Here is a 26,676-nt window from a genome sequence, read left to right on the forward strand (position 1 = left end):
CTTTGTTGTTCATCAGTGCGTGCTGCCTGATGGCAAAGGCTTCCCACACGAGGGTGAATCCACTTCTCTGGTCTCTGCATCCTGGACACAGTGTGTCCACCACCCTTTAGAACCTAAAGTAAGTAATCTCCTGCCACAGCAGCTTGATTGTGTCCACTCGGATGTCTGAGAAGACAACTTTATATGCTGGAATGGTCTTTCATGCTTTTAGCTCGTAGATCAATGCATCATTGGAGGGGCTTGTGGCGATGCTTTATCAGGGGCAATAGTGGTCAGGGTGTCCCAAGGCAAACTGGTCCCAGGAAAGGTGCCAAAGCAATTACCCGATCCGAATTGGCCAGGAAAGAGTTGTAGAGCTTTGCCCAGAAAAGGGAAAAAACACCCGGGAGGGGAGCCAGTCGGCGAGCATCTGGTGGCCGGGGATCGACACACGGGACCCGAAAAACTCTACATGGAGCCTGTTGCCCTTCGGGTCCGCTACTTGCAGTGATAGGCATTTGGGTTGGGGGCATTGTTCGCCAGGCAGCAGACGAAATAAAAAAACGCTGCTGACCAGCGGCCATCGATAAGTGGAAGTTAATGGATGGATGAATCCACAGATCAAGTGAATATGAATAGAATACATCACTCATTGGTTAGAGAAACTGGAAGCATCACAATATGTGCAGATTATTAAAAGAGGAACATCTTCCTGTATTAGTGTCAAGAAATAGAAGGTCAGAGAATTGGAAGTCGGATAACAGGAGGACCGCTTTCCAGTACAGTCAGAACACCTAACGGGGGTTTGCTTCTGCCAGTTTAGCCAAGGTTAGCAATACCAGAGGATAACAGCGCATTCATCTGGCACACCTGTGCATGCAAACAGCTCAGCAACAGGTTCACAGATGCTCTATGTGCGACTGATTTAAGACCAAGTTTGAATAAAGAGCATATTTCTACAGTTTTTATTACTGTTGATGCGTCGAGCAGCCATCTTGGATTTTGAGGTTGGGGTCATTGGGGTTCGCTCGGTGTTAGACATCAGACTTCGGGGGAAGTAGTTCAAATGGTACGCAGTATTAGTTAAGGCCACATGCAGAAATCTGATATTTGTAGCTAGCTACAGATATTTTGTTAGCTTTTCAGGCCTTGGTTGCATATCATGGAAATAATAGTTTTTTCCTCCAGTGGGCAAAAAAATAAATGGACTAAGTCTTGAACTTGTAGTTCAATAATGATCTGGACTGTAAAAAAATTCAACGTCCGAATTCAACAGTATTCTCCCCGTCATGTTGAATAAATGGGAGTTTTAATAATTCCACAATTCTTTATCCTATTTTTTAAAACTATTTCATATGTAAATCATTCAATTGGTGTCTGAATGATACAGTTTGTATCTGTGGAAATAGTTTTTTATTTAAAGAAAACTAAACACTAAACTTTTGAATAGTGTTTATACTTCATTTAACAAGTAAAATGTTCTAAACATGGACGGCTTGTTGTTTAAACAGTGCCACGGCGTCACTCTTTACTGCCAGCTAAACGCCCACTCACCGCTGGCCTCAACTCCCTCGCACAGCTCCGTCTTCACCTCGCCGTTGGGCCGCTCGGCCGCCAGGTGCGACAGCTTGCTGGTCATGGTGGCGGCGGTGACGATGGCCTTGAAGCTGCGCTTGCGTTTGGGGACGTTCTGCTCGGGGTGGAGGACGATGACGTAGACCTTCGGCATGTAGAGCATGCCCAGAGAGACGGAGGCGCTGAGGCTGAGGGAGATGGTCAGCGTGGCCGTCTGGATGTACATCTGAGGAGGAAGCGGAGGGCAGCGGGTTACTGACTGTCTTAAACCATCACGACCTACTGATCACTCCCAGTGGACCGTCAAAGAAACATGTAATCATCTCCTCAAGTCAACAATCTGCTCTTCCCTGAAACAAAAAAATGCTTAAAGGTTCTCTTAGGTTTGACCACTAGGGTTGCTGTTGAGTAATATTTTGATGAGCAGGTGTTTTTTCTTAGTTGGTGTTGCAAGCGGTGCGTCAACAAATGCGAGAAAGAAGAAGACTGCGAGCGTTCAAACTGGGAGAAAAAACGGATGAAAGTTTCTAAATATTAAAAAGTTTTCTGAATGCATTCAAGACGTTTGTTAGAAAAGATGCGAACACAACTGTTTGTGAGAAAACTGCCACTGCCAGTCAGCTGATTACGTAACCTCAAAGTACTGAAGTCGTGCTCTCAAATGGTTGTTTCCTTCAATTGCTTATTCAAGCTGTTTAATCATCATTTATTCCCTCAAAATACTGATTTGTGTGTGTGGAGCTGTGTTTACTAAAACGTGCTCCTGAATTCATAAATGCTAATGAAGAATGTGAGATACAGTAAATAAAACAAATAGGTCACCTGAGCTCCAAACTAATATATTTATTTGCTCCCCCAAAGTATTGTACATCAAATTAGTTTCAAAAAATATGAAAATGCTTTTGTCCTCGTTCCCTTCAAATATTTCTTGTCCCATGCCTTTGTTCCTTCAAAATAAACATCAGAAGAAAAGAAACCCATTAAATATAAATGTATCCTGTACCCAGTGATGAAAGAAGTACTCAGATCTTTAACTTAAGTAGAAGTATTAATACCACAGTGTAGAAATACTCAAGTAAAAGTATTAGCATCGAAATATAGCAAAAATATAAAACTCATTATGAGTGGCCCATTTTAGAATCCTATAGTTCATGTTTAGTGGATCATAATTATTGATATATTCACGTGTCAAACACTTTGATGCTGCAGCTGGTGAAGGTGAAGCTCATTTACATCACTTTGTACAATGCTGGGGAGCTTAACCTATAACATATATCATTATCAAAGAGTGGATTCATAATCTGTCAATGCAAAGTAACTCAAACTTGCCGTGCAGTAAAAAGTATAATCTTCAAGTAGAAAGTAGCAAAAAATGGAAATACTCAAGTACCTCTAAATAGTAGTCGAGTAAATGACATTCCCGGTCTCTTGACTCAACGATGGCCTGAACATAAGTTTTCATTAAAACCAACTGATGGTCGACCGCTCGACTCATTTACCGGAATCGATCCGGCGACTCGTGCTTTGCGTCTCAGAGCGGTTGATGTGTCGGCCTCCACTCTGCTGGTCGGGGGGGGGGGGGGGGGGTCGGGCCCTTTTAATGTGAAACGTCGGCAGGAAGTGATGACGGGAGTTTCGCTGCGATTCAACCCCAAAAAATGGCAACGTGGAAGCGAGTGGAAATAATGAGTGATTGAAAACAGTTTCAGCTAAGTGGAGAGTATGATGTCATTGTTAGGACCATGACCCGTCTTAAAGATCACATATCACGCTCATTTTCAGGTTCACACTTGTATTTGAGTTTCCTGCTACAAGTTAAAAAAAAACCACATAATTGTTCTCATACCCTCCGTTTGAATACACCTGTAATTACCCTCTGTCTGAAACGCTCGGTTTACAGCGCCTGTCTCTTTAAGAACCGTTCTCGTAAAAGCCAAGTCTGCTCTGATTGGTCAGGGTTGGCACCGAGCTTTGAAGTAAACTTTACGTCGTGGCCAAACGAGGAAATTATAAGTGACGCCACGAGGCCCTAAAAACCTATTTTTTCCCATAGACTTAAATTGTCAAAGAGACGTCTGTAACTCAGCGTGTACTTTATTTTGAAGTGAATTAACTTCCCAGTACAAACACTTTAATGGCCTTTATTTACAGCATTAGTTCATTAAGAATCCAAGGTTATTTTCCTTTCTCCTTTCATAGGCTGGACCGAGGGCTGGGAGGCGGGGCTAAAGGGAACGCTCTCCCGGCCTCATAATGGACCCTTGAAATGTGAGTCGAATACTCGAAGGTCAAACTTTCTTTGCTGAATGCGCCGCCGAGCAACTTTAATAGGAGAGAACACAACGACGCCTCCAACGCTGTATTAAGTTTGGGCTCCATGGTACATTTACAGTATTTTTTTAATAGCATTAATATGCATCTCACTTTCTACAGATTTGGACCTTTAAATAAAGGTTTGATTTTGTCTGCAGCTGAGATGAATGAGTGAAATCCACATGAAGTAAATGAGGAAAAATAAACCGCAGTAGAATCCAGCATGCGCAGCTAAACCTGGAAAACATAATGCGCCGTAATTCGTGGATATCTCTACAATTATGATATATATTATGTTGTATTCATGTAACGAGTCGACGCGTGTTGCAGAGATTTGTAGAAAAAAACACACGAAAGAAAATGAATTGTTGAGGATGAATTGAAAAAACACTGAAAAATAAATGATCATGTTGTTAGTTATTATAATGTATTATTTAATTATCAAAAGCTTTTCAAGCGTTCAAACAGAAATCTGCTCCTCTCACCCCGTTAACTGGGAGCTGTGGGATTGCTCTCAGTGGTGGACTGTTTAACTGGTGGAGCAGCTGGACTATCGTTGACCACTAATAATCTCTGTATCTAAACAGGATCATCAACAACAACAACAACAACAACAACAGAGCAGAGAACCGCCAGGACTCTCTCCCCCCATCTCCGCTTGACAGATGACCCTGAACGCATCATTAGGCCCCCGTGCTGCGTTCATGAGCCGGTACGAGACCATTGATTCTCCCTGTTGTTGTCTGCAGTGTAACGGCGAGTCTTTAATGGCAGCAGTTCCACAGAAATATGTATTTCATGTACAATTCAGATGAATTAATGATACAATATATGCATCAATATACTGTATCTAATATTAAGGAGTTACTATTATACATGAATCAATGAAGTAATGAATATTAGTTCCACATTTAACATATGCAACATCAAAGAGGAGAAAACATGAATGCATCAATAATAATTGTCCAGTAATGTAATATATATTATTCTGAATAGGGCCATTCTGCATAATGAGTACTTTTTACTTTTGGTACTTTGAGTATATTTTGATGCTGATCATTTTAAGTAACGTTTTGAATGTACGACTTCTACTTAAAGGAACAACGCGGCGGATTTGCTGCCACCTAGCGGCGTGTTTACACTCTGCGGCTCAACGGAGAACTATGGTGGCCTGCGCACGAAAGCCCTCTCTCTCTGTGGTTTGTCCCTTCTGGGTTACCGTAGGAACGCGATGACATGGCGGCCTGAAGAGGACCTGCTCACTATGTAGATACCAAGGGCTCATGCTAAGCTAACGGAAACCACCGGTAGTAGTTTCAGGTGATTGTACACAAATGAACACACAGGTATGAATATTATATTCAATAGGTCCAGTGAAATCCTACAAGCTGGCCCTTTAAGAGAGTATTTTACACTCTGTGGTATTGCTACTTTTACTTCTGTAGTATCATTAATTCAATTATGCAAATAATCTCAATAAGCCTGAGAAGACAATCAACAGAATAAATCAATAAGTAATATATATGCAGCAATAAATATCAAATTGATGTCGATAATAACCTATCCAAAGGCACACACACGCACATGCACATGCACACGCACACGCACACAGACACACACGCACACACACACACACACGCACACGCACACAGACACACACACACACACACACCATGCAGAACTCAACCAGCACACACCAGTTGTTTTCTTCTTCTCTCCTCACTCCTCCAGCAGCTCTCACACACACACCTGTGCACACACACGCTCCCAACACACACACACACACACACACACACACACTCCCAACACACACACACACTCCCACACCCACATACACTTATATCACTGCACAGAGAACCGCCCGCGTCGCCACGGCAACCGCCTCGCCAAAAGTAAAAGTGGAGGTAAATGGCACCCGTGTCAACCTGTCATCGAGGAATCCTCAGTGGGGCTCCGCTCATCCACCGGGACGGAGAGGAAGGAAAGGGAAACGTGGCGACAGATGGCGAGTCACCCCCCCCCCCCCCCCCACAACCCTCCCTCCGAGAGCCCAACACATCGATTCCAGTGATACATTAAGAATTCATTATGAAAATGTATGACAGACAGCGAAGCATGAAGTCATTTGTGGACCTGGGAGAGGGAAACAAAACAGGCTCTGAATAATGCATGACATGATATGATATGATATGATACGATACAATATGATACGATATTATACGATATGATATGATATGATACGATATGATACGATATGATACGATATATCAAAGGGGGTCTTGACAGAAAAAGTTTGGGAACCACTGCGATACAATATGATACAATATGATACGATATGATATGATACGATACAATATGATACAATATGATACGATATGATACAATATGATACGATATGATACAATATGATACGATATGATACGATATGATATGATACGATATGATATGATACAATATGATACGATACGATACAATATGATACGATATGATACAATATGATACGATATGATACAATATGATACAATATGATACGATATGATATGATACGATATGATATGATACAATATGATACGATACGATACAATATGATACGATATAATACGATATGATATGATATGATATGATATGATATGATACGATACGATACAATATGATACAATATGATACGATATGATATGATATGATATGATACAATATGATACGATACGATACAATATGATACAATATGATACGATATGATAAGATACGATACAATATGATACGATATGATACAATATGATACGATATGATACAATATGATACGATATGATACGATATGATACGATATGATATGATATGATATGATACAATATGATACGATACAATATGATACGATATGATATGATACGATACAATATGATACGATATGATACAATATGATACGATACGATACAATATGATACGATATGATACGATACAATATGATACGATATGATATGATACGATACAATATGATACGATATGATACAATATGATACGATATGATACAATATGATATGATACGATATGATATGATACGATACGATACGATATGATACGATATGATATGATATGATATGATACAATATGATACGATACGATACAATATGATACAATATGATACGATATGATATGATACGATACAATATGATACGATATGATACAATATGATACGATATGATACAATATGATACGATACGATACAATATGATATGATATGATACGATATGATATGATATGATATGATATGATACAATATGATACGATACGATACAATATGATACGATATGATACGATACAATATGATACGATACGATATGATACGATATGATACGATACGATACGATACAATATGATACGATATGATACGATACAATATGATACGATATGATACGATACGATACGATACAATATGATACGATATGATACGATACAATACGATACGATATGATATGATACGATACGATATGATACGATAGGATATGATACGATACGATATGATACGATACAATATGATACGATACGATATGATACGATACGATATGATACGATACGATACAATATGATACGATATGATACGATACGATACAATATGATACGATATGATATGATACGATACGATATGATACGATACAATATGATACGATATGATACGATACGATACAATATGATACGATATGATATGATACGATATGATATGATACGATACGATATGATACGATACGATATGATACGATACGATATGATACGATACGATACAATATGATACGATACAATATGATACGATATGATACGATACGATACGATACAATATGATACGATATGATACGATACAATACGATACGATATGATATGATACGATACGATATGATACGATAGGATATGATACGATACGATATGATACGATATGATACGATACGATACGATACAATATGATACGATATGATACGATACAATACGATACGATATGATATGATACAATATGATACGATATGATACAATATGATACGATACGATACAATATGATATGATATGATACGATATGATATGATATGATATGATATGATACAATATGATACGATATGATACGATATGATATGATACGATATGATATGATACAATATGATACGATACGATACAATATGATACGATATGATACAATATGATACGATATGATACAATATGATACAATATGATACGATATGATATGATACGATATGATATGATACAATATGATACGATACGATACAATATGATACGATATAATACGATATGATATGATATGATATGATATGATATGATACGATACGATACAATATGATACAATATGATACGATATGATATGATATGATATGATACAATATGATACGATACGATACAATATGATACAATATGATACGATATGATAAGATACGATACAATATGATACGATATGATACAATATGATACGATATGATACAATATGATACGATATGATACGATATGATACGATATGATATGATATGATATGATACAATATGATACGATACAATATGATACGATATGATATGATACGATACAATATGATACGATATGATACAATATGATACGATACGATACAATATGATACGATATGATACGATACAATATGATACGATATGATATGATACGATACAATATGATACGATATGATACAATATGATACGATATGATACAATATGATATGATACGATATGATATGATACGATACGATACGATATGATACGATATGATATGATATGATATGATACAATATGATACGATACGATACAATATGATACAATATGATACGATATGATATGATACGATACAATATGATACGATATGATACAATATGATACGATATGATACAATATGATACGATACGATACAATATGATATGATATGATACGATATGATATGATATGATATGATATGATACAATATGATACGATACGATACAATATGATACGATATGATACGATACAATATGATACGATACGATATGATACGATATGATACGATACGATACGATACAATATGATACGATATGATACGATACAATATGATACGATATGATACGATACGATACGATACAATATGATACGATATGATACGATACAATACGATACGATATGATATGATACGATACGATATGATACGATAGGATATGATACGATACGATATGATACGATACAATATGATACGATACGATATGATACGATACGATATGATACGATACGATACAATATGATACGATATGATACGATACGATACAATATGATACGATATGATATGATACGATACGATATGATACGATACAATATGATACGATATGATACGATACGATACAATATGATACGATATGATATGATACGATATGATATGATACGATACGATATGATACGATACGATATGATACGATACGATATGATACGATACGATACAATATGATACGATACAATATGATACGATATGATACGATACGATACGATACAATATGATACGATATGATACGATACAATACGATACGATATGATATGATACGATACGATATGATACGATAGGATATGATACGATACGATATGATACGATACGATATGATACGATACAATATGATACGATATGATACGATACGATATGATACGATACGATACAATATGATACGATATGATACGATACGATATGATATGATACGATACGATATGATACGATACGATATGATACGATACAATATGATACGATATGATACGATACGATACAATATGATACGATATGATATGATACGATACGATATGATACGATACGATATGATATGATACGATATGATATGATATGATATGATATGATACGATATGATATGATACGATACGATACAATATGATATGATACGGTATGATACGATACAATATGATACAATATGATATGATACAATATGATATGATACGGTATGATACGATACAATATGATACAATATGATACAATATGATACAATATGATACAATATGATACGATGTGATATGATACGATATGATATGATACAATATGATACGATACGATACAATATGATACGATATGATACGATATGATATGATATGATATGATATGATACAATATGATACGATACGATACAATATGATACGATATGATACGATATGATATGATATGATATGATACAATATGATACGATACGATACAATATGATACAATATGATACGATATGATATGATACGATACAATATGATACGATATGATACAATATGATACGATATGATACAATATGATACGATACGATACAATATGATACGATATGATACAATATGATATGATACGATATGATATGATACAATATGATATGATATGATACAATATGATACGATATGATATGATATGATATGGTACGATATGATATGATATGATATGATATGATATGATACGATATGATATGATTTGATACGATATGATATGATATGATATGGTACGATATGATTTGATACGATATGATATGATATGATATGATACGATATGATATGATACGATATGATATGATACAATATGATACGATATGATACGATATGATATGATATGATACGATATGATATGATATGATATGGTACGATATGATACGATATGATATGATACAATATGATACGATATGATATGATATGATATGGTACGATATGATACGATATGATATGATACAATATGATACGATATGATATGATATGATACGATATGATATGATATGATACGATACGATATGATATGATACGATATGATATGATATGATACGATATGATATGATATGATATGGTACGATATGATACGATATGATATGATACAATATGATACGATATGATACGATATGATACGATATGATATGATACGATATGATATGATATGATACGATATGATATGATTTGATACGATATGATATGATATGATATGGTACGATATGATATGATATGATATGATACGATATGATATGATATGATACGATATGATATGATATGATACAATATGATACGATACAATATGATATGATATGATACGATATGATATGATACGATACGATACAATATGATACGATACGATACGATATGATATGATACGATATGATATGATATGATATGATACAATATGATATGATACGATATGATACGATACGATACGATATGATACGATATGATACGATATGATATGATACGATATGATATGATACGATACGATACAATATGATATGATACGGTATGATACGATACAATATGATACAATATGATATGATACGATACAATATGATACAATATGATACAATACGATACGATACAATACGATACGATATGATACAATATGATACGATACGGTATGATATGTGGCCTCTCCGACACAAGCTGCTCGCAAGAACCAAACGGCACAAACGGCGTGAAGGTCAAAGGAAGCATAGACTTCTATACAACCAGAGGAGTCGGGGACAATTTCCTTGCCAAAGATCTGCGTGGAATAAAAATAATAATGTGAAGGAAAGTAAACTTTGCATGTGGGAATCAGTAAGCGGAACCGAAATGCATTTGAATGAATTTCTCCAAACAGGACAGACAGTTCCAAGAAAGTTCTTCTGAGAGTTCTTAAAGTTTGTTTCAAACATGGGCAGCAAAGAGGTGGATTATTATTATTATTTCCCCTTAGAGCGAAATGCTTTTTGAAACGATGCACACGACCGCTCGAATATCTACTTCTGATGCGATAGTGCAGCTTGAGATGAAGTCCCAGTCATCAAACTTTAAATCTCCTTAACGGGGACGTTTAAGGTGGAAAGGAAGGTTCTGGAGGCTAATGGAGGGCTGAATCTGGATGCCCGCTTCCTGCCTCATCAAAGAGGGCTGGTTTAAAGCTCAGGACCGGGGGAGTCTGATCTGAAGAAGCAGCCGAGGTCTGAGAGAAACCTTCAAGCTGAGCGGCAGCAGCAGCCGGATCATAAAACACAAGAAAGTTCAATGTATTTCGTTCCTTTTTTGGAAGAAACGAAAACCGAGCGCCCACATTCACAGCTCTGATGAGGCTTCGGGGATCCCCGTTAGCACCGAGCCTCTGAAACGCACACGCTGCACCTCAGACGGAAATAACTGTGGAGATAATTTCCACCTTCTGAGTTGGCATTTATGAAATCCGACACGCAGAAACCGACGGATCCAATTAAATGTGAGAAAAGGAATCCGGCAGCTTTTAATGTCACTCGTCTGTTATTTTGCTGGAGTGAAAGCTTAAAAGTGCGAAAATTACTTTTTTTTTTCTTTCTTTTTTTAAAATAAATGGACATTTGATGTATTTATCATACTTCGGTCTCTCTTCAAATGTATTTTTTCGTGTCACAATAATTACGTGATGGCTCACTGGCTTCCTGACTCAAATTCCTCTGGTTGTCCGAGGAGTCGTCATGGGGAGTTTTTGAAGCCTGGAGTTCGTACCCTGCTTTATGGTCTGTTTGACTTCTATACAACCAGAGGAGTCGCCCTCTGGTGGTCAGGAGAGAGAATGCAGCTTTAACACATGAAGCATAGACTTCTATACAACCAGAGGAGTCGCCCTCTGGTGGTCAGTAGAGAGAATGCAGCTTCAACACATGAAGCATAGACTTCTATACAACCAGAGGAGTCGCCTCCTGGTGGTCAGGAGAGAGAATGCAGCTTTAACACATGAAGCATAGACTTCTATACAACCAGAGGAGTCGCCCCCTGGTGGTCAGGAGAGAGAATGCAGCTTTAACACATGAAGCATAGACTTCTATACAACCAGAGGAGTCGCCCCCTGGTGGTCAGGAGAGAGAATGCAGCTTTAACACATGAAGCATAGACTTCTATACAACCAGAGGAGTCGCCCCCTGGTGGTCAGGAGAGAGAATGCAGCTTTACCACATCAATCATAGACTTCTATACAACCAGAGGAGTCGCCCCCTGGTGGACACTAGAGAGAATACAGGTTTGGGGATAATAACTGTAAATAACATTGATACTTTTTGGTAATGGGCATAACTACCGATCGCTACCAGGGGAAACAAAAGCGTTTTTTTCTTCTTGCTGGTTGCGCGATGGTCGACGGACTTCCTTTGTGCCTTCATTTATCCGGGTGATCCCTCCGGTGTTATTATTATATAGCCTTTACTCTCTCTAATTAACATGTAAGCCATAATGATGAATTCAAGCATAAAATCCTGTCTACTGTCACTTTAATTGTGAAGCTGGAGGCTGCTAGATACATACTGCCATAAGAAACACTATTCATTAATACAACATCATGCTACTAATACTGCTCATACACATATATGTATTATGTATGCTATCACATACCAATGCATCTTTATACTACTGCCGACACTGTATATATTTAATCTAGAGTATACGGCGTATTCATATCTTCCGGTTGTTTATTCTTTTTATGTCTGCATTGTTTTCTGCACCTTATATTCTCTGCTTGTTGCCTGCTGTATGCTCTGCAGTGTATTCATCACACGCAGTCTTCAGTCTTTTATCTCATGCATCAGACGAGCGATAGCATTTTTATCCTAAATTATGGGAGGAACTATAATAATTTTGATTTAAATGTTGCAATGCACGTGGCCGACATGTCAGGAGATTAAAAGTTTGACGTGTCGTCACAATTCAACGTTAACCTCGATGTTGATATGACAATAAACATGTACTTTGATGTAAAAACAACAGCAACCAAAAACAGTTTAAATGAATGATTCTGCAAAGCTATGGTGATGATGATGATGATGATGATGATGATGATGATGATGATGATGATGGTGATGATGATGATGATGAGAAGATGGTGAAATACAGCAACTCTGTATTGGCCACGGTAGGAATTCAACTCACAACCCTGGTAGTATGATGTGGTTTGATTTATATTTCCTGCTGTTAATATTATTATTCATATGATTCATATCTCTCTAGTAACATCTTCCCTTCATTTGGCCCGGAGCGATCTTTCCCCCTCACACACACACACACACACACACACACACACACTGAACCGGTCCTCACAGCTGCTGGTTCTTCGATACTTTGAAGGGTACGATGTCTTTTCTCAAACTCTGTGGAAGCCCGTGTCTCTAAAACAGATTTTAAAAACTTGACCTTTCGCTAAGCCCCGCCCTCTTGCTGCCACGCCGCCAAGCTGTCAGAGCTGTGTTACCATGGAGCCCACACACCTTCTACTCTAGACTTTGTGCTAAGCTAGCTCAAACTCTCCACACTGGGATCAAACCTACGAGCCAAGACGGTTCACCAACATTTTGCAATGTTCCTTTCGAGGTGAATAACATGTTTTATTTTACTTGGGAAGTGTCTCCATAAATTTGATCAGCGTGTAGTATAGAGAGAAATTTCTTGAGCACAAATGTTAGCATGCTAACATGCTAAGCTAAGCACTGCTATGCTTCGTTCTCCAGGCTCTCCTCTCTCCATTGGATAGAAACCTTTTCCTGTGGCCTTTGAGAGACGAGGGCGGTGACCACGCGATACTATTCACCTTGTTTTTGGGTGAACTATTTCTTTAAACTCAGACTAGCTCAGACTTTATGTTTCAAATGAATCAAAAATGATTCCACCGAAAATAGTCCATTTGTTTTAATTTGGGGGCGGATCAGCTCCAAAAAGAAGGACGGAGTGATCCGGACTTAACGGAGTGGGTGCATTTAAGTTTAATCACCTTAACACTGTTAGCATAGCTTAGCACAAAGACTGGGAGCGGGGGGAAACTGGTAGCAATAGCTGCAGTGAAAGAGAAACAAATATACTTTCTAATCTCAGCTGAGGTCAGAGGAGCTGGGTTCCCGGGAGGAGCCGATGTGGGTGGAGGCTGAAGAACAAAGCCTGGTTCATTATGAGTGGAGGCCGCGCGAGGCTCTCCCAGCGGCCCCCGGCTCCTCACCGTCTACCTTTTCCCCGGGCAGCCGGTGCTGCGTTCAGGAACCCCCCTCTGAAGTGCTTATTAGTGATTCTGTGGCTCCTGTGTCGACCCCAGCTGTGGCCGGCTGCTACTGTAAATGTCAGCGAGTAAGCCCGCTGCTCCAGATCCACGGCCTGACCTTAAAAGTTCTGCCCCATCGGTTTCAGGTGCACCGCGTCTAATTGTAACCAGGTGTGTGTTTCAGATGGAGTCGGTTTGTATGACAGAAATGATGCACGTGAAGATGGTATTCATATTCTAAAGAGGGACGGAGGTCTGGCAGCACAAATGAAGTCCGTCCATCACAAACACAGACTGCACCACGGGAGAGGACGTAGTCGTCGTAGCCCCGCCCCTAAAGCATCCCCTGCTTTCTGTTTGACTCTAAATGACCATAATTTGACTTAAAAGACTTGAAACTAGAGATTGAGACCAACAACTAATGTTTACAATGTTTACTGAGGGAATACATCAAGAGAAGTAGAGTCATTTATATAGACTTCTATACAACCAGAGGAGTCGCCCCCTGGTGGTCAGGAGAGAGAATGCAGCTTTAACACATGAAGCATAGACTTCTATACAACCAGAGGAGTCGCCCCCTGGCGGTCAGGAGAGAGAATGCAGCTTTAACACATGAAGCATAGACTTCTATACAACCAGAGGAGTCGCCCCCTGGTGGTCAGGAGAGAGAATGCAGCTTTAACACATGAAGCATGGACTTCTATACAACCAGAGGAGTCGCCCCCTGGTGGTCAGGAGAGAGAATGCAGCTTTAACACATGAAGCATAGACTTCTATACAACCAGAGGGGTCGCCCCATGGTGGTCAGGAGAGAGAATGCAGCTTTAACACATGAAGCATAGACTTCTATACAACCAGAGGGGTCGCCCCCTGGTGGTCAGGAGAGAGAATGCAGATTTTAGACACTTCAGCATGTCCACAGCCCAGTTTTGGATTGATGGTCACAACAGAGACAAAGTGTGTCAGTTAACTGTGATATTAATAAATAAAAGATAAAAGAACTCAAAAACAATCTCAGCATTCAGTGTGTTGTCGGGTCATTTTTCTGCTCCGGTACTTTCAGAATATCTGACGGCATCCCCCTCTTCACAAATAGAGTCTGACAAAAGGCGACAAGACGAGCGCGATGAGTTAATTATAGACAGAAACCTTCTGCCGCCATCTTCATCAACCACGAGGCCCCCGACGCCAGTACCGGCGCCGGAGAACCTCAAGTACAAATGAGGGCCTGCGGCAGGGGATCGATACCCGCTCCAGAGAGTGTTTTAATAACACATTTTAAAGGAGACGTTTTAATAACACATTTTAAAGGAGACGTTTTAATTACACATTTTAAAGGAGACGTTTATTAAGTCACCACTGGGCATGACAGAGGGTCCACAGCAGCCGCTCAGCACAAAGTGCATCATGGGAAGCAGCTGCAGGTGCATCATGGGAAGCAGCTGCAGGTGCATCGGCCGCAGTGCAGCGCGTGCTATGTGACGAAGAGTTACTCGTCTTATATTTACGTTTTCATAGGAGAGCAATGTGCTCGTTACCTGAATACGGGTTTTTCAAAATAAAGCTCCGTCGTCACAGGAAACAACTAATAAGGTGTAGGTAACAATACTAGTTAGGTTTAGGACAAGATCGTGTCATTTTAATAATAATAATAATAATATAATATAATAATAATAATAATAATAATAATAATTGTTTTTATTATTATTTTACTATAACTTTCCAACCGATTAAAACAAAGGCAAACAGACAATAACAATAACAACAACAACAACAACAAAAATACTTTAATTATAAGCCAAATTAAATAAATGTTTTTTAAGCTGTCAGATGTGAACCTGCATCCCTTACAGCTCTCGGTAGGGTGTTACATCATTCTGTCAAATCGTTATCTGCAAAGTTCCAGTTGTCAGACGATTGTCGTGGAGTAAAAACAACAATATTTGTGTCTGAGATGTAGCATCGAAAAATAATTTCACTGGCTCGTCCACTGAGCGTGTGAAGGATTGTAATAAATAACCCGTTTTTAATGCAAATCAATATTTAAACCGGTGAAATGGGGACAGAAAAAGGTCTTTTTTCTGTGCTTGGTGTGATCAAAAGGAAGAAGATTGTTCTGTATAAACCGAACCGGGTCCCTCCATAATGAACGCTCTGACCTCTGACCTCTGACCTCTGAGTATTTACAGGCCGAATGGCGTCGCTTTCCTGAACGGTTGACGTTCGGCTTTGAGAGCCTTTGATTCCTCCTGTTTGAGGTAAAGAACTGGGTCATGGGGTCACGGGGTCACGGGGTCACGGGGTCATGGGGTCATGGGGTCAGATAGAACTTCCTCAGTTCTGTTCAGTCTGGTTTTAAAGCTCTTCGGACATTTAATTGATTTTAAAAATCAACGTTTCAGAAAGATCGATTTCACCAAATAAATGAACTCCCACGTTTATTATTCACCCTGTTCAGGTGTTTATTATTCACCCTGTTCAGGTGTTTATTATTCATTATTCACCCTGTTCAGGTGTTTATTATTCACCCTGTTCAGGTGTTTATTATTCACCCTGTTCAGGTGTTTATTATTTATTATTCACCCTGTTCAGGTGTTTATTATTCACACTGTTCAGGTGTTTATTATTCACCCTGTTCAGGTGTTTATTATTCACCCTGTTCAGGTGTTTATTATTCACCCTGTTCAGGTGTTTATTATTCACCCTGTTCAGGTGTTTATTATTCACCCTGTTCAGGTGTTTATTATTCACCCTGTTCAGGTGTTTATTATTCACCCTGTTCAGGTGTTTATTATTCACCCTGTTCAGGTGTTTATTATTCACCCTGTTCAGGTGTTTATTATTCACACTGTTCAGGTGTTTATTATTCACCCTGTTCAGGTGTTTATTATTCACACTGTTCAGGTGTTTATTATTCACCCTGTTCAGGTGTTTATTATTCACCCTGTTCAGGTGTTTATTATTCACCCTGTTCAGGTGTTTATTATTCACCCTGTTCAGGTGTTTCCAGCTGGTTGATAAAGAGTCTGAACTGAATAATGAACAGAAGGCCGGAGGCGTCCTGTTTATTTCAAACAGTCGGTCCCTCCAGTGATTACGGGAAGTAACAGTTTCTTTTGGCTGCAGCTTTATAACAGAAGAGGAAGAAGAAGAAGAAGAAGAAGAAGAAGAAGAAGAAGAAGAAGAAGAAGAAGAAGAAGAAGAAGAAGAAGAAGAAGAAGAAGAAGAAGAGAAGAAGAAGAAGAAGAAGAAGAAGAAGAAGAAGAAGAAGAAGAGAAGAAGAAGAGGAAGAGGAAAAAGAAGAAGGAAGAAGAAGAAGAAGAAGAAAATCACCCAGCAGTAAAAGTGTAACCCAGTTCTCATCAGACCAGCAGAACCCTGGACCCTTTAGCTAGCCAGTTCTCTTCAGATCAGCAGAACCCTGGACCCTTTAGCTACCCAGTTCTCTTCAGACCAGCAGAACCCTGGACCCTTTAGCTACCCAGTTCTCTTCAGACCAGCAGAACCCTGGACCCTTTAGCTACCCAGTTCTCTTCAGACCAGCAGAACCCTGGACCCTTTAGCTACCCAGTTCTCTTCAGACCAGCAGAACCCTGGACCCTTTAGCTACCCAGTTCTCTTCAGATCAGCAGAACCCTGGACCCTTTAGCTACCCAGTTCTCTTCAGACCAGCTGAAACCTGGAACCTTTAGCTACCCAGTTCTCATCAGACCAGGAGAACCCTGGACCCTTTAGCTACCCAGTTCTCTTCAGACCAGCAGAAACCTGGAACCTTTAGCTACCCAGTTCTCTTCAGACCAGCAGAAACCTGGAACCTTTAGCTACCCAGTTCTCTTCAGACCAGCAGAAACCTGGAACCTTTAGCTACCCAGTTCTCATCAGACTGTGGGACAAAACCACCGGAAGCTCAAAGTCCCTCACTGGCCTGTTGGGGGTCTTTCTTGTGACTGGCTGGGGGGTCTCACGGGACCAAAGCCCGGGTCTGCAGTCACATGTGAGCGGCGTACGGGGAGCGACTGTTGAAAGGAGGCGTGAGGTGTCAGATCTCGCCTTCCTTCATCTTTAATGGGGGTCGTCCGTGTCGGTGAAAGATTGCTTTAATCCCTGGAGAACGTTGTGGAGGCGGAGTCACTGGAAAGAGACGGGACTAGACGCACTTTTGTCAACTTTAAAATGTGCATTGTTGGAGTGAATATGTATTGAATGTATTTGTTTGACAGGAATGTGCTAACGAGGGGTTCCCGACGGCGTCGCGCGGTCCCGGTGGACTCGAAGGGGAACGCATCGAGAGGATATTTGGTCGAAAATAAACTTCCAAGCAGCACTTTGAAGTCCCGTAGGAGCTCAGAATCGTGGAATGTTTGAAAATGTACGTCCCAGAATGCAACAGAACCGACTCCATCTCGCCTGTGAAGCGTTTAACTGCATTACGTCGAATAGATGTTTCACTAAAATACAAAAACCTAAACCGAATGTTGATGCTACACCTTGAAACGTTATATTCACAACGTTATGACAGCTATACACTGTGACATGTTCACAACGTTATGACAGCTATACACTGTGACATGTTCACAACGTTATGACAGTTATACACTGTGACATGTTCACAACGTTATGACAGTTATACACTGTGACATGTTCACAACGTTATGACAGTTATACACTGTGACATGTTCACAACGTTATGACAGTTATACACTGTGACATGTTCACAACGTTATGACAGCTATACACTGTGACATGTTCACAACGTTATGACAGTTATACACTGTGACATATTCACAACGTTATGACAGCTATACACTGTGACATGTTCACAACGTTATGACAGCTGTACACTGTGACATGTTCACAACGTTATGACAGTTATACACTGTGACATGTTCACAACGTTATGACAGTTATACACTGTGACATGTTCACAACGTTATGACAGCTATACACTGTGACATGTTCACAACGTTATGACAGCTATACACTGTGACATGTTCACAACGTTATGACAGCTATACACTGTGACATGTTCACAACGTTATGACAGCTATACACTGTGACATGTTCACAACGTTATGACAGTTATACACTGTGACATGTTCACAACGTTATGACAGTTATACACTGTGACATGTTCACAACGTTATGACAGCTATACACTGTGACATGTTCACAACGTTATGACAGCTATACACTGTGACATGTTCACAACGTTATGACAGTTATACACTGTGACATGTTCACAACGTTATGACAGTTATACACTGTGACATGTTCACAACGTTATGACAGTTATACACTGTGACATATTCACAACGTTATGACAGTTATACACTGTGACATGTTCACAACGTTATGACAGCTATACACTGTGACATGTTCACAACGTTATGACAGTTATACACTGTGACATATTCACAACGTTATGACAGCTATACACTGTGACATGTTCACAACGTTATGACAGTTATACACTGTGACATGTTCACAACGTTATGACAGTTATACACTGTGACATGTTCACAACGTTATGACAGTTATACACTGTGACATGTTCACAACGTTATGACAGTTATACACTGTGACATGTTCACAACGTTATGACAGCTATACACTGTGACATGTTCACAACGTTATGACAGTTATACACTGTGACATATTCACAACGTTATGACAGTTATACACTGAGACATGTTCACAACGTTATGACAGCTGTACACTGAGACATGTTCACAACGTTATGACAGCTTTACTATGACATGTTCACAACGTTATGACATGGCCTCAAATTACTGTGATATAGAATTATGTTGCTGCAATATTACAGCAATGAACTAAATGTAATTCTGCCCTAATTAGGACAGAAACTAATCAATCATCAGTTAGTCAGAAACAAGCAGTCGTTCACATTTAGTTTTCAAATTATCTTAAAAATTAAGCTAAAATGTGCATTACGTGTTCCTGTTCCTTATGATATGGTTATGTAATAATTACCTCCACCCTGCAAAAAAAGATCAATCTTCATTTCTTTCTTGTGTCTTCTATAGAGATCTTGGCGTTAACTTTTTTTACCAAAGACTGTAGCTTTTTTTAGCAAGTGCTTATTTTAGACCTTTTTGGTGTTTATTATAGTGTTTAAGTGTCATAAGTCTTAAGCTCAAGTTTTGGACCAACTCATAAAAGTGATGTAACGTTCCCGCTAGCTCGAGCTACATAACTCAAAGTCAACGGTCCCCAGGAGACACAAACAAACGGCTTTCGTCTCCTTCTGTCTGAAATAAGACCGGCAAAAAAATAAACATCTCACATTCGTCTGCTCATCAGGATTAATCGCTCGTAGAGTAATATTTGAAAAAAACAAAAGTCACAAATGGAGAAGTTTTCACAAAGTGAAATAAATGAGAAGCGCCAGCAGGATCTCACTCTGCCGCCATCGGAGTGAAAACAGAGAGTGAGCACGTGTTGACGCTGCTGACGGTGAGAGTTTCCACTTATGGCTGAACATTACATTAAACATATACATTATGTATCGGAGAGGCGCACTCACCCGCTCCGCCGACTGCGCCGTGCCGAAGAAGATGGGGATGAAGGCGAGCCAGATGATGCAGGTGGTGTACATGGTAAATCCAATGGGTTTGGCCTCGTTGAAGGTCTCTGGCACGCCGCGCGTCTTGATGGCGTACACGGTGCACGTGACCATCAAGAGGATGCTGTATCCCAGCGAGCAGATGAGCGACAGGTCGGAGATGTCACACTTGAGGACGCCGCGAGCGTTGCCGGGGTCCTGCGTGCGCTGCTCGCCGTAGTCCACGAAGGTGTGCGGCGGGTCGGCGACGAACCACACGAAGACGCCCAGCAGCTGCACCGAGATGAGCGAGAAGGTGATGGCCAGCTGGGAGGCCGGGGAGATGAAGCGCGGCGCCGTCACCGCCGTCTTGCCCTGCTCGAAGATGCGGTGGATGCGGTTGGTCTTGGTGAGCAGCGCGGCGTAGCTGAAGCACATGCCGAGGCCCAGGAATATGCGGCGGAAGGAGCAGACGACCACGTCGGGCGCGGCGATCATCGGGAAGGTGATGACGTAACACAAGAAGATGCCCGTCAGCAGCACGTAGCTCATTTCACGGCCCGAGGCGCGAACGATGGGGGTGTCGTTGTAGCGCACGAAGGTGGCGATGGCGAAGGTGGTGGCGATGATGCCCAGCACGGAGATGAAGACGGGGAACAGCGCCCACGGCGAGTGCCACTCCAGCTTGATGATGGGGATGGCCTGGCAGCCGGTGCGGTTCCGGTCGGGTCTCTTCTCGTAGGGGCAGAGCTCGCAGGTGAACTCGCTGGCCTGGAAGTGGTACCCCTCGCAGCGCTCGCAGTGCCAGCAGCACGGGACGCCCTTCACCACCTTCTTCCTCTCGCCGGTGCGGCACGGCAGGCTGCACACCGAGGCCGGCAGCGAGGGGTCGCCGGTGATCCACTGCAGGGTCTCCATCTGAAGGGGGAGGGGGAACCAGGCGGGTCAACATGTATCTTCTAACGGCTCAGAAACATCAGATGTTTACTGAGGGAATACATCAAGAGAGGAGTGGAGTCATTTATATAGACTTCTATACAACCAGAGGAGTCGCCCCCTGGTGGTCAGGAGAGAGAATGCAGCTTTAACACATGAAGCATAGACTTCTATACAACCAGAGGAGTCGCCCCCTGGTGGTCAGGAGAGAGAATGCAGATTTAACACATGAGGCATAGACTTCTATACAACCAGAGGAGTCGCCCCCTGGTGGTCAGGAGAGAGAATGCAGATTTATCACATGAAGCATAGACTTCTATACAACCAGAGGAGTCGCCCCCTGGTGGTCAGTAGAGAGAATGCAGCTTTAACACATGAAGCATAGACTTCTATACAACCAGAGGAGTCGCCCCCTGGTGGTCAGGAGAGAGAATGCAGCTTTAACACATGAAGCATAGACTTCTATACAACCAGAGGAGTCGCCCCCTGGTGGTCAGGAGAGAGAATGCAGATTTATCACATGAAGCATAGACTTCTATACAACCAGAGGAGTCGCCCCCTGGTGGTCAGGAGAGAGAATGCAGCTTTAAGACTCTTGCTTATTGGCTTCCCTCTTCACCTGGATTAACCACATTTCTAAATCAAAATAGGTCCAACTGCAAGTAGCAATAGCATCATTGCTGAAGCTTGAATCTTAACCACTGGTAACTTACGGTGAAACAGACCCTCTAAAAGCAGCAGGAGGGTTGAAACACCGTCTGGCCAGTGGACAGGCTGTTCTCCACATGAAGACTCCCACACAGACACACGGTGGATTCATAATGTGGAGATATTGCAGGAGTTAACACAGTTAAAGAAAGCCTCTGCGACTCTCTCAACTCAAAGAACACTTCGTAGCTTTTCACCAAGCACGAGCTGACGTTGTTTTCCAAAGTCCAGAGAAAACTGATCATGTTTTCTAACGAGTTAATAAAGAAGAATAAAAGATTTTATCAGATATTCACATCAATCAAAACAAGTCGGACTCAGAAACACTTTGATTGGCGTTTCAATCCCGGGCTCCTTGCATGGTAGCCCCTCCCATCGGTGTATGGATGGGTGAATGATGACAGGTTGTGTTGAAGCACTTTGAGTGGTCGGAAGACTAGAAAAGGCTCTTTGTAAGTCCATTTATCTTTTATCAATTTCATCTTCCACAGAATCAGCATCCCCGTTATCGATGGTTCGGAGAAGCCGTCTTTGGAAACTGTTTTAGACAAAAAGGGGGCAGGCCCTCTTTAGTTAACACTTGGGCAGGTGATTGGATAAACCATCTGTCAATCAAATTCTTGCCGAAGCCAGTCGGGAGAAGAGTGAAAAACATACAATAAATACTCCTCATTTCTGACGTATCTGATGCTCCATTGAGTGGAACGGCCACTTCACAAGATGGACTTAAAGTTTAAATAACCACCGTCGTCACGCCGACATAACAAGAGCCGGTCGGTCCTTACGTCGAGATGCAGCTGATTGGTCCAGTGTCCGATGACCTTGTACTCCGCCGTCGACCTGTTGCTGATCTGATACTGGAAGATGTCGTAGCGTCCGGGGGCGTCGCCGTTCTCGTTGAAGGTGACGGGGGTTCCGGCGCTTCCTGTCGGGACACAAAGGCGACAACAGATTCCCCGGCTCAGACGTAGCAGGCAAACATTTACTTTCGGTGTGTTTACGGTATTCTTGCGTCATCTTTTTGGTTAAAATTGTGTGATCGAGAGTGCGAGCGTTAGTTTCTCTGATGAACGCTCGTACATTCAGGTTCAATTTAACTTTGGGGTCATTTGTCTGAATCTCAGCTGGCTGATTGGTTCCTGGTCATGTCACTCAAAGTGCTCCCCTCATCTCCAGTTTCAGGAGAACACGAGACGCGAGACAAGAAGTCATCCCGACCAACACACACATTACATTATTATTATTATGTTCTGCTATACGCATTCGTCTGGAGCAATTTGTTTTTTTTTTGTATCTTAGATTTAATTGAACAATTAAAAAAATGAGGAGAGGCGGAGAATCGAACTACCGACTCTTGTTATTAATGGCACCCGGCAAAGTACATCCAAGAGGCTTTCAAGACGGATTTAAATCTGATTGTTGACCGTCTGCACGGACACGGGGTCGTAGAGCAGAGACAGAAGGTCGACAGCAGATGCATAAAAAAAAAAAAAGATGAAAATGGGGAACATGAAGATTTATTTTGAGATGCAGCTTTGAGGGCAAAAAAAAGTATTAATGAGTTGGGCGTAGAACAATATGTTGGAAGTATTTGATTCATCATCCATTAGGTCTCAAAAGTTGTTTTTGACTTGATACCATTTGTTACACAGATATTTTTGATCACTCATAAAAGTAAATAAATAAATAATAAATCCATGCTGTGGTTTGGTTTCTGGGTGAAGCCATTGGATTGGATGGCGACCACTTGTTCCGGAAACTGCTCTGAAACACTTGTCAATAGACGGCCTTTCAATGCCCTCAACGCGAGGACGGGGCGGAGACTCGAACCCCCAACCCTCCGGTTACTGGGCGACCGGCTTCGCCCTGCGAGGTGAAGACCCCCCTCGCGGTTGAACCTGCTCTTGAGTCTGTCTCTTAGAAGCAGTTCTTTGAGTCATCGTTAACACAGAACAAGCTTCTTTATTGTGTGTAATTCACGAGTCTGCGAGTCATAACACATCATTTTCATTCTTTACAGATATTTGATTGACACGTGAATCGATTCTTATGATTGCCGACCTGATTTCGCAATAATTTTGTGTGATACATTTAGTTTAATGCACATAGATTGACGAGCTCAGCTCAGAATATGAGAGAAAAATGAACTCCCCTCCCAGTATTTATTAACGGTAATGGTTGAACTACTTCATAATATAAAAAAAGGTCCAGTTCACGGTAAAATAATGAAAAATAATATTTTGTAGAACAAAAACATCCACAAAGGTTTGCAGCCGAATGCAATTTACCTTTTAAAAGAAATAATTGCTACTTGCCATGATCCACGTGACAAAGTATAAATGTAAAAATACATAATTAATGAGGAAAATGTAAATGACATTCTCTTGATTCAAGTGTTTTTAAGTCACTTGAGATGTGTTTTGAGTTTATTTAATACCAGCCGTGATAATTAAGCCCATTTTTCTCGTGTATTTTCAAAGATGACGTGTCGAGCAGCTTTTATTATTAATTCATGTTTTTTCCGGCACACTCGTCGTAGTAAATGACATCTTTTATAAAAACACCAAACTCTCAGAATACGATCATAATTTCACTGTAATTGCGTTTGGCAATTAGCGTCGATCTTAATTTTGCAATGAGGGTCAAACTTTGCATTTGACCTTATTTACTAAACAGCACGAGACAAGTTCGAGTTGCATTTAACGCTTTGAGTTTTACATGGTTGATTTTTTGTCTTATTTTCTCCCCGTGGGATTTTTTTTTTTTATCAAATTACAAATCCATCCAAAACTTTAAAGAGGCCAAAGGAAAAAAAAGCATGTTTTGGTATAATAAGGAATAAATGAAACCAAACAAAGTCTTTATCCCAAACTGCCTCTTTAGAATTGACTCGTACATCCCGCTAATGATATTCATCTTTTCTATTAACGTGATGACAGTGTTAATAATCACCATATCTGCAAAATTGTCGTTCAATACATTTTTTTTTGCGTCTCGGCAAATTTTGGTGACCTCGAACAACAAAAGTGTAACGCAGAACATCCCAGAAGCATTAAAGACGGATTGACATCCGAGTGTTAACCCCTCGAGGGCGACAGGGAGCCCGAAGATTAAAGATTGATAGAGAAGATTGAGATGCAGCTCAGCGGCCTGCGTCAAGTCATAAATCAGACATAATTAATTAGTTAGGGCTCAGAACATCATGATGGATGTGTACGGACGTCTTTCTCGTGCTCTGTTATGTCTTTGCAGTGATTTCTGGGTCGATGCCATTTGCATCACAGATATGTTGCTAAATTTAACCATTTTATGGACCACCAGAGAATTGTAAAAAAAGAAAAGTCCCTCCAAATTACCACATGAAAGACACGAGCACCGATTGGCTGGCGAGCACTTCTGTTCTGGAAGCTGTTCAGAAAGCCCTTTTATTGTGAAAATACAAAGAGAAGCCACGCGTCCTCCTGCCGGTCTGGAGTCGGTGCGTGATTATCCCAAAGGTCACAACAGGTCATTTCAGACTGGAACGCCACATAAAATTTAAAAAAAACAATCTCGTTCTGAGACAATGTCTCCGAATGGACTCATCGGATCCACGGAGGCCTCGGCTTCCCAGT

At 40.5% G+C, this 26,676-nt stretch overlaps 1 protein-coding gene across 1 annotated transcript in view; it reads right to left on the reverse strand.

The window, feature by feature from the left end:
- grm8b (glutamate receptor, metabotropic 8b) overlaps positions 1 to 26,676 on the reverse strand; it is a 78,190-nt gene that overhangs the window by 2,124 nt on the left and 49,390 nt on the right. The window contains exons 8-10 of the mRNA XM_034534383.1: positions 23,848 to 23,987; positions 21,401 to 22,336; positions 1,534 to 1,780 (exon numbers count right to left, since the gene is read on the reverse strand). Coding sequence (XP_034390274.1) covers positions 1,534 to 1,780; positions 21,401 to 22,336; positions 23,848 to 23,987 — 1,323 coding nt within the window. The remainder of the gene's footprint in view (positions 1 to 1,533; positions 1,781 to 21,400; positions 22,337 to 23,847; positions 23,988 to 26,676) is intronic.

This window comes from Cyclopterus lumpus, chromosome 6 (genome assembly GCF_009769545.1).
Source record: "Cyclopterus lumpus isolate fCycLum1 chromosome 6, fCycLum1.pri, whole genome shotgun sequence".
NCBI lineage: Eukaryota > Metazoa > Chordata > Actinopteri > Perciformes > Cyclopteridae > Cyclopterus > Cyclopterus lumpus.